The sequence below is a fragment of the Poecilia latipinna genome, unplaced genomic scaffold, assembly GCF_001443285.1.
Source record: "Poecilia latipinna isolate Pla-1442-1.1 unplaced genomic scaffold, P_latipinna-1.0 Scaffold866, whole genome shotgun sequence".
NCBI lineage: Eukaryota > Metazoa > Chordata > Actinopteri > Cyprinodontiformes > Poeciliidae > Poecilia > Poecilia latipinna.
In genome coordinates, this window is record NW_015113482.1 from 122176 (window position 1) to 133323 (window position 11148).

The 11148-nt window shown below is 39.2% G+C and overlaps 1 protein-coding gene across 2 annotated transcripts in view; it reads right to left on the bottom strand.

The window, feature by feature from the left end:
• Positions 1–288: 288 nt before the first annotated feature.
• foxn2a (forkhead box N2a) overlaps positions 289–11148 on the bottom strand; it is a 31369-nt gene continuing 20509 nt past the window's right edge. The window contains exons 3-6 of one of the 2 annotated variants that reach the window (XM_015048200.1): positions 6512–6636; positions 6289–6338; positions 5601–5669; positions 289–4262 (exon numbers count right to left, since the gene is read on the bottom strand). In XM_015048200.1, coding sequence (XP_014903686.1) covers positions 3838–4262; positions 5601–5669; positions 6289–6338; positions 6512–6636 — 669 coding nt within the window. In that variant the 3' untranslated portion in view covers positions 289–3837. The remainder of the gene's footprint in view (positions 4263–5600; positions 5670–6288; positions 6339–6511; positions 6637–11148) is intronic. The other variant, XM_015048201.1, reaches the window with a different exon arrangement.

Sequence of the window (11148 nt, forward strand, 5' to 3'; positions counted from 1 at the left end):
TTGCCAAACATTCAAGTTTCAATATGTGCAAAACTGGCAGACATATAATAAAACAAACAAACAAACAAAAAAACAAGAAAACATACTAAAACACATATTGACACCACAGTTTGGGTATTTGACAAAAAAATATATATTCTACTTCACAATTAATTATTTGTGTTAGTCTATTACATAAAATCTCAATAAAGTAAATTGAACTTTGTTGTTGTTGAGAAAAAATACAGAGACACCGAAGCTTCTTGTCTGGTTTTTATAACGTAAAATATGAGAAACCGGAACAAGTCGTAACAAGAACAGGATTTTATTAATATTTTTGTAATACCATATATAATGCAATTGCATATCTTTGGCGAAAATAAATCTTATAAACATTTTTATCAACAGAGGTTAGCATACAAAAAAACAAAAGGTGTGTCAGTCCGATGGACATGGCAGACAACAGACACGAACTGATACTGGGTTGGCAGCTTTGTCAAATGCAAGAATTAGTACACCTAAAGGAACTGCAACAAATAATAATGATAAAAAAAAATCACAATCAATATTCAATAACAGCCGATGAGCAATGAAGCAACCAATCATTTAAGTTGAGTGAAAACTTATCTGGCAGCTTTGCAAAGGTTGCTTTTAGACCAACTGCAAACGCTACAGCACACGAGATTTTTACTCGACATATCTTTCCATAATTACTTAGAAATTGTTGTTATAATCGAATGTTAGCCTTTCTCCAAACAGCAGCTGCCTGGTTGGCTTTAGCCGAGGTGATCCTGTTTTTGCAGTGATATTCCCAAACATTCCCAGGACCTCATAAAAGTCATTTTCCCTCTGAGAGTCTAATCTGATTCTGACCACTAATCTTTAATTTTTGACAAAAAGTTAAAGACAAACCATTCATGAGAGGATTGTGAAAGTTACTGAATCAACATCAGAAAATTTCTACAGCACGAGGGGAACAAGTCGGCTTTTAATTCAACCTCCCCTGCTGTACATCAGTTTTGGCAACCTAAAAAAATAAAATAAAATAAAATAAAACTCCCAGGTTCAACATTAATTCACTGCTTCTATTCAGCTTAATAAAAAAAAAGCATAACAAACACAAAAAACTGGCAGTCATGGTTAAACTGAGGAAAAGAAACCCGCTGAAAAGACATTATACATTGGCAAAATATGTAATCACTGTAACAAGAAAAAAGGGTATTGCTGTAAAATAAACAAGGGAAAAATACTCAGACTTCACAGAGTAAAGAAAAGAAATGTGCTTAAGTCATTTTTTCACATGACCAGTGTTTGATAGAGTATGCATTCGAATATCCCATAAATTAAAGTTATAAATAAGGAGATGACTAATGAACAAATAATTTGTTCTTTTTTTCACAGCTAAACAAGACCAGTGTATGCAAGTATTAGTTCTGGGAACCACAGATTTTACCTCAATTAATGGCTCCAAGTCTAAAGTGGCAAAAAAAAAAAAAAAAATAAAAAAATAAAATAAAATAAAATAAAATTAAAAAACAAAATAAAACAAAACAAAACAAAAAATAAAATAAAATAAAACACAACCAAACAACTGGAGAGATTACCAGATTCTTAACATTACCACAAAAAACTTGACTACACTGTGGCAGCGAGGGAATTACAGACACATCTCAATAAGTTAAAATATCACTGAAAAGTGTATTTATTTCAATAATTCAACTGAAAAAGCTGAATTCATGTTATGCAGCTTTATGACCCAGAGTGATGTTCAAACCTTATTTTTCTATCTATATCTTGAAGATTATGGTTTAAGTTAATGAACACCAAAATTTAGTTTCTCAGAATATGTAAATATTTCATAATTAAAGATAATTAATTTGTTACACATTCATGGAACGACTGTTGAGTTGACAGCTGTCCAGCAGACAGTCAGGAAAAGGTCACTGTGAGAAATGCTGGCCATTCGCAGAGTTCTGCAGCTTCTTAGAATGGTAATGGAAAGTTGAGTGGAAGGAGAAACTGTGGTAGAAAGCGGTGCATAAGTAGCACAGGCGTGGGAGAGTCGTGAAGCCAAGACAAGCTGACGACTGCTGGGATTCCTTAACACCTCAGCAAGATTTTAGAGCAGGAAAATAATCATTTATTCACTGGTTTTATGTAATTTTCTGAGAAACTGAATTCTGGGTTTTCATTATTTGAGCAAAAGCAAACATCTAACATCAAACATCTCTGTGTGAAATTAACCAATAAACATGCTCCACTTTTTGAAATTGAAATTTTAAAATAAACTTTTTGATGATTTTCTAATTTATTAAGAGGCATCTGTAAAGTGACCATAACCCCCCTTTTGTTTGAAGTCAGTGGCACAAGAAAAAAAAAAAGTTTGGCAGCAACCACGTACGCTTTACCGACTTTTCCTGTGAACATCCGAGTTTTCGGGTAATGACCATCATTCCTGCCCAGGCAGACGTGAATCCCGTGGGTCTGCAGCCGACCTAAAAGCTCCAACACAACAACTTCCCTTCTGAGAGCTGCGTGCAATCAGCTGACACCGGCTTTACAAGCTTGCAAAGAGAGAGTGTGCACTTCCGTTTTTTGTTCTAGCGGGAAGAGCAACGACGAAACACTCCCTGCCAGACAGCCCCTGAGGTCAGCACTGCTCTTTAGTAACTCGGGAGTGACTGTAAAGTTAAAGTTTCGCTCTCTCCACGCAGCCTTCCCGTTGCTTACGGTCTCCCGTCAATGGATCTCATAGCAGAAACTGAAACTCTAAACTGCAAATTATCGTTTGCCTCAGAAGAAAAACGAGGTGCAAAATCCACGGAGGGGAATCGGGGCGCTGCGTTTCAGAAGGAGCACGTATCGTTTTACGCTGGGACTCTTTCGGATTTCGGCTGTTTTAGAGCCATCATCTCAGGATCAGGTTGAAATCAGGGATGCCACAATAAAATCTGTGGACGACAACCAAAGAATCTGGCATTGCGTGGCAGTCAGATGTTCACCAAATATGTGTTCACACGGTAATAATAATTAGCACAAAGAACTGTTGCTAGGTTCTCAACTAAATTTGGCAGTTGCAGAAAAATACTATTTTCACATCCTGAAAAAAGGAGTCACGGTTTGTGTGCAGTAAACGGATCGAAAAACCAACATCGTAATACTCCTCTGTTCCTTTTCTTAAATGAAAAGCTAAACTTGCACGCTTGGCTGAAAGAAAGACGCCGTCATGGAAAAGAAGAGTGAAAAAGTTAAGGTTGTGGATTCATTATTGCATGTTTTTAAGAGGATTCAAAGAGCGAGGGTTGCTTTCCAAATAGTGGCATTACTTTTGTTTTTTGTTGTTTTTTTTGTCATCATTTAGCACAAAGAGGAGAAACTGATAACACCAGGAGGTTAGGTTTTGTCTGTTACAAACATGCACTCATTCGCTTCATAAATAGATTCACTTGGAAGAGGATACAAGTTTGAGGAGGAAGCATGCAACGCTTTGAGTTATAAAAACCTTCAGCTTTTTTTTTTACCCCCCCCCCCGTTTTTTGTCTTTGAAAGAGAGATTCTTGAATCACAGTCTTCTAAATCTGACAAAAAGCAGGCGGGTCGTTCTGGATAGGGGTCTTCTCGATGGTCCTCCACAGCCCGAACGCCCAACCCCCCCGAAGTTACTCTATATGGCTTTGTTCTCCTGTGTGAACGATACTATTGCCATTTGTTAGTTGGACGAGGACGCTCCCAACCAAAAGAGGCTCAAAATGGCCAGTGAACGATCAGGTGAGGAGAAGGAGGCACACTGGGACACACGATCAGGGGTCAGGGGTCAGGATTCACAGGGTCCGGAGTCTTATCGGGGCGAGGGGAACTTCATTTCCTGTTAAGTTTTGTGCTCTTGACAGTGCGTTTGGACCCCTCTGTACAGCTGCGTATACCGGCGAGGTGTAGCAAAGACCCCGCCGCCTCTTTCAGCTCCTCGTCCAGCTCCGGCTTGACCTCGCGCCGGGGTCGCTTGCTGATGGGCCACTTGATGGCGGGCGGACGTCGAGAAGTCTGCTGGACGGCCCTCTCGTCCCAGAGGTCGGAGTCCTCGTCGCTGTGGAAACCCTCGCTGCCGGCGCGCCGAGACTGGCTGCGCTCGCAGCCGCCTTCGTCCAGGGACGAGAGGGAGGAGGAGGAGGAGCGAGATGAGCAGCGCTGCAGGGCTGCGCTGCTGTAGTTATGGTCCTGCTTCGGATCGTTGCTCACCAGGACAGAGTCGGGTCGGGAGAGGTCCAGCGGGCCATCGGAGTTACCTGAACAGAGGAGTAAGTGACATGCTGAATACACTTCATGGTGGCATCCTGGAGAAACGAAAAGCAGGAATCAAACCCAGCCGGGTCTGATTGTGTTATTTATGGTCAGAGTATAAAGCAGATGTCAGGTTTGTCCTGATCCAAAGAGGAAAATCCAAGTTGGAAACCATTAATTGGATTAATCGTGACTAATCAATTACTGAAAAGATCGTCAACTAATTTAGTGCTCGACTAATCGCTAGCTGGAATAAACAGACTCAGAAAAAGGTCAGATGCTGAAGGAACAGTATGCTAGTAATTAAGTCAAAACTGTGCAGAAAATATAAACGTTATTTAAACATCCATGTTTTAGGTGTTTCTTTGCCTCCACACACCTGACTTAAATAAAAACTGGTTCGAAACTCTGCTGCTCGCATCGTTACCAAAACGGCTTCATTTCACCACGTCGCTCCAATTTTGCAACAACTTTACTGGCTTCCCGTTTCATTCAGAATTCAATTTAAAATCCTGTTGTTTACATTCAAGGCAATCCACAACCCTGCCCCTCCTTATCTGTGTGATCTTCTGCACATCACCACTCACCCACGTTCCCTTAGTTCTTCCTCTTCCATCCACCTCAGTGTGCCTCTTGTCCGCCTCATCGCCACGGGGAAAAGAACCTTCTCTTACTCTACTCCCAAACTCTGGAACGCTCTTACCCCTGATATCTGTAATATTGATTCTCTTCTGACCTTCAAAGCACAACTCAAAACTCATCCGTTCAAGTTAGCCTTGTCGCTTTAACTGTGTAGTTACTTTGTGGTTTTGTGCTTTTGTAGCCATTTCTTTACTGTTTAATTTGTGTTTTTATTTTGTAAAGTGTTCTTGGGTGTTTTGAAAGGCGCTGACAAATAAAATGCATTATTATTATTATTATTATTATTATTATTATTATTACTATATGTTTAATTGCAAAGCTGTTAGTGTAATGTTGAGGAGGTAATTCATTCATTGGAAGCAGGGAAACCTCTAATGAAAGGACAGTTGATCATGAGGACCAGGACTGGAAACCACTGATCGATATTTAAATAAACATTGGTTTGTAATAGTGAACATCATGTGTGCTGATCAGCTTCTGACTGGTTCTATAAGCAGACTAAACGTCAAAATATTCTTCTTATGAAAGTCACATTTGTCAGTTATTCCCGGAGTGAGAACCAGAAACTTGTTTAAACAGATACAGACATATAAAAGCACATAAACCGACCAAAGAAGCAACATAAAAAGAAAGCAATGACAGGGTGGTATGAAAGAGGCAGGAGATCAAAAACCAAAAAGTATGAGTGTGGATTCTCTTACATGGGTCAACGTGGTGCCCAGGGGCAGAGTTTAAGAGCATCATGGCAGTGGCAGCATCAATGTCAGACTCTGGAAGAGGAGAAAACATGCACGATGGTCAATCCTAAGCCATGGAAGCATGGAAGAATGGCAACTCTACCAGGACTGGGATGACTAGGAATCCTTCAGGAATTTCACACAATGAGCAGGGAGAGCCCATCAGTGGAAATCGGGTGAAAAACCCAAGTAGCCCACAAAAAACAAAACGACACCCACCGACAGTAAGAGAGCATCTGATCTTTCCAGACCTGACAACGTGTCTGAAAGCCTCATAGCTCACTTCTGCATTATTAATGATTACACTGAGACTGAGTGCTCGACACTGAGCACCAGCAAAACCTCTGCTTGTCGTCAAGGTTACAAATCCAAGAAGCTAAAAAGAAGTGGGGGGGGGCTGGCTGTGGAAACGGGGGTGACATCGATTGAGAGCTCACAATGCTATGGTGTTCATGAGACATCCATGAGCTCAAAGCAAAACACCAAACCAAGAGCTGAAGTGCAAAAATAAAATAAGATGCTGAATGTTGGACAAAAATCATGACGATGCAAACACAAGCACATGCTGAACTCTGGACACATGTATGGTCATTTGATTTTAACATTTCGGATAAAGCGCCACAAAAAGGAATGAAGTTGGGTTCATCCTCACCTTTGAATGAGCAGCCTTGTAGAAAGAGATGGCGAGGAGGTGAGGAGGCACTGCAACACACAAACAACACACACACACACACACACACACACTGAGGCTCAGATGTCGAGTCTGAGGAGTAGAGATTCAAAAAGGCCCACTCTGATACAAACGCGGTTGTTTGAGCCACTTCTGTGATTTATGACACCGGTTTCCTGTAACGCAGCAGCTGATGGCAGTTTACCTGGGTGGGGAGGCGGGTGGCGTGCAGAAGGCATGTGCAGCTGGGAAGTGCTGCTTCTTGAGAGCTTGGATTAGGTTGGGACGATACTCAGGGTCAACACACCAGAGGGAACCTTTCCCATTGGCCTGCAGGACAAAAGAAATGCATCCAGTGGAATCATTCAGTGCTACAGCAATCCTTGCTAACCTGAAATCTTTCATTCACATGGAATCAGTGTTGCTTATCTAAAAAGCTGATGATTATTGAAGATGTTGCCCTAAATCTACAGTTTCAGTGCCTTCCCAAAGTATTCCTAACCCTTCATTTTGTCACACACACAAACCGTAGTGTATTTTGATTAATCATAATTAATCTTGATTAATCGAATGTTGAAATCATAGTCAACTAATTCAGTAACCGATTAATCGTTAACTGGAGTATACAAACTCAAAAGCAGGCTATTTGCTGAAAGAACAACACAGTCAGAGCCGTAATAAAGCCAAAACTGTGCATAAAATATATTCAAGGATTCAAGAGGTAGGGCTACCCTACAATATAATAAAATATATTGTATTTGAGATTAATAAAATGTTTATCTGAAAATATGTTCAAAACCCAGAACTGTTCTAGTGGCATATTTTTAGCTTCACCTGTTTCAGATTTTGTAAAGAAAAATCTCCAATTAAGCACCTTTAGTTATCCAAGTATTGCGATTAGTCCTATGCTATTAAAGTTAAGTCAAGCAGAAACAGCAGAAACAGCGGAGCTTTTCACATGTTCATGTTAGAAATATATATATTATTTTGCTGCAGATGCCTCCTTTGCTACAAATGATCAAGTGTTCGGTAAAGGAATGCTGTTACTGCATTTTAAGGCAATACAATGTTTACTTTCTCATTACAAAAGGAACTGAATTATTTGTTTATCTGCATCTTTTAATGTATTTCTAATACTGAACAACAAGGCTTCAGTGGTTAAATAAAAAATCATGTACAAATTTTTTACCCAGTTAATGGATTGCCAGAATAATCAACAGACATACAATTAAAAACTTGAGAAGTGTGGCCTGCATAACGAGAATGGAATTTTACACATTCTTCTTTCCAAAAGAATTTATGAATCCTCAAGACTTTGACTAGGCCATTCTGTCACATTAAACCACTCCATTGTAGCTCGAGGCTGAATGTTAGGGGTTCTGGGCCAACCCTGGTAGATTTGGATTTGTGCCGGACTATTTTCAGAAGAAGGATCAAACAGTTCTCCTGAGACATTTAAAGTTTAGGACATAATTTTATAGCCTAAACCTACTTTTGAATTTTTCCGCAACTTTATCCTTGAGCTGTCTGTTGTGTTCCTTTGTCTTCAAGATGTTGTTTGTCCTCTAATGTTCCTTCAAGACCTCTGAGGTCTTCACAGAACAACTGTGTATATACTGAGATCAAATTACACACATCTGGCAATTTAGATAAAAGATTTCATTTAGAAGTATCAGAAAAACCGTACTTTAAAATTGTCATGTATAAAGTGCTCATAGTTATGCTCTACATATCTCAAAATCCTAATAAATACATTGAATTATGCAAGCATATGAATACTTTTCACTTCACTTATTGAAGTGAGAAAGTAAAAGTAACTGGTCAATGACAAACAGATTCATACAGGAAATGAATTGTGTCAAACTTTCCTATTACAAGCGACAATGAAACACATTGTAGTAAAAACAGAAAAAAACAACTGTGCAGCTCTGTATAAAAAGAAATCATCCACTAATCCACTCACAGATGCAAAAATTTAACGCCAGTTTTTGATCAACCGTCCAAGCAACGGTTCTCTGAGTCTCAAACTGTGGAAAATTTGCTAACACCGGCTACGAATTCACCGACAGTCTCAGCAAACAGGAAGCGTCAGTGTGACTGTGTTGCGCCAACAACCAGTGTGATGAGAGGAGCACTGTGTGCCACTTTATCTGATAGTGCCGTATTCTGGGCCCGGTACGGGAGAACAGTGCGAGGGAGGGGAGGAGGAGGAGAATAACCTTGACTCAGATTACCAACCGGCTCTGATGCAGGAAGAAGGAAATGTCTCCATGGCAACGAAAACCACCAGCTAGTGTCATGTGAAACTGGTGCTGGTGTCTCAGCAGACGAAGGACTCACACTGTGCACCTGCATGCTGAGCAGCCTGTGCTGCGCTACATTGTTACTCACAGAGTCGGAGCAGCCGTCTCCACCCAAGGTGGGGAAAACGATCAGGTGTTGGCTAAACACGGCCCTGGCACCCCTGGCTCAAGCTGCACCCACCCAGCATCACCCTAGCGGCGTGGTGAAAGTTAAACCGCCAGGTTTTAAATCTTGTCGCGTTAATGACGCATAGTTAGCTGGTGATAGAGTTAAAGTAGTAAAGGGCAGCCATAGCCATCTTCCCTCGCCAATATCTAAATGAACTGTAGTAAAGCAATTTCTAGATTATAGAACAGCATTGCAGAAACCACGTCCGATTATCTGAATGGTGGGTAGCTCCAATTAAGGTTGAAACGATTAATCGGATTAATTGCGGCGAATCGATCACTGAAATAATCGTCAACTAATTTAGTAATCGATTAATCGTTAACTGGAGTAAACAGATATAAAAAAAAGCCCATTGCAGAAATAACCACACCCTCATAGCAGTAATTAAGCCAAAACTGTACAACAATATACACATTTTGAAATTAAGATAAAAAAAATATATATATTTCTGTCTGTAAATATATTCTACACAGAACTAGTTAGGTAGCAAAGCTTTAGTTTCATCAAGTTCAAATTCTGTCAAGAAAAATCTCCTATTAAGCACTTATTCAGTTGTTCCAACTGATCAGCACTACACTGTATTAATGTTAAGTAAAGCAGAAAGGGCTGAACTTTTCACATGTTGATGTCAGAATTAATTTTTTAAACTGCAAATGAATCCCTTGCTACAAATATGCCGAAGGAATGCTATGTTATTGCATTTTAGGCAACAAAATGTTTTTATTTTAAAAATAACTATTATTTTGTCATAACATTATTATTTTATTATTCACATCTTTTAATGTATATCTACTATATTAAAAAGGCTGAAGTGGTTAAATAATTACTCAGCGGAATGTGCCAATTTCTTTATCCATTTAATCGAAATATCGTCAGAATAATCGATTACTAAAATAATCAATAGTTGCAGCCCTAGTCTGAATGTTTCAAAGAATGGGAACCACTGTGTAAACTATACGAGGAGCAACATTGCAACTAGATGTTACAAAACTGTGTGGATTAACACAAGTCAATCATTTTCAGTGTTTTAATAATTTTAAAGAAAAAATTCATTACAAATTAGAGGGCATCCATTTTTACCTTTTTAAATTCGATGAGCCTGTTTCCAGTTTGCCACAAGCTAACTACACTAATGTAGGCTACCTCGTTTGCCAGTAAAAGTCCAGACCCATTTCTAATTCAGAATTCGTAGGAAGATTGTTATTTTAAACACACCAATTCTAATTTGACTGAGCTTGATGAACTTTGCAAAGAAGAACAGGCCAAAAATTCAGTCTCTACAAAAGACATGCAAATGTATCTGCAGCAGAAGGTGGTTCAGCAAAGCACTGAGTCAGGGGGGCTGAATACAAACCACACTTTTCAGAACTTAACACAGAAAACAACTTGAAAAACCACAAATCATTTCCCCTTCACTTTATAATTACTTTGTGTCGTAATCTGTATTGTGTCCGTCAGCTGAATTGAAGCTGTACAGTAAAAATACAAACAGAAAATAAAAAACAAGGCCATCTGTAGTAGAGAAGTGGACCGCCAACGAAAGACAATGAAATGGGAAGAAATATGTAACTTTTTCTACTTCTAATTTACAAGATAACATTAGCTTGCATTCATAGCATCTCAATCATTTAGTCTTAACTGTGTTGTAAAATTACGAAAGTTAAACATCAAGTGTACAAAACCATGAATCACAGATTTCACCACAAAACCAGCATTATTGCTTTAAAATATGAATATGGCTTTTTTTTTTAAATCCAAGCTACTCCAAAAACATTATGCACAAACAAAACATATAAACCTTAAAATAAACTGCAGCCCTTTATTTACTATTACTATTTCTGCTGTCATAATGGACAAAAATATGATGTGTGGCAGCATAAAGGCAACTTTAATTTCTTAGAGTTTTCCTTTTCATTGCAGTGCTCTCCTATTTTTGGGCTTTACAACATGTCTAGATTACAAGATCTCCTTCATGTTCTGATCTGTTAAATTTTCTCTCAAAAATTTAAATTTTGTTTGCCAGAAAAGTTATGGTTATTTTCCCAAGCAAGAATGCATGTTAAATAACCATCATCAACTTTAACACACAAACACTGCTGCTGCAGCATGTCTCAGTTGCTTCCTTCCCTAAATTTGACGTCTATCAGTTCAACTGCTGGACATTTCCCTCCTACTAAAATAGTTGCACTACCTTGAGGTGCTTCAGGAGATAACATCCTTTATTAGTGTGCTGTGTTTGCATTTCCTCTGTAGGAGTATGTGCAACCTTGACTGGATTCCACTCTTATCGTAACAAAGTCACAGAGGTCCCCGCAGCTGCGTCAAAGCTCAGTACTCTGCCACAGGAGCTGCGCTGCAGCTTAGTGCTGC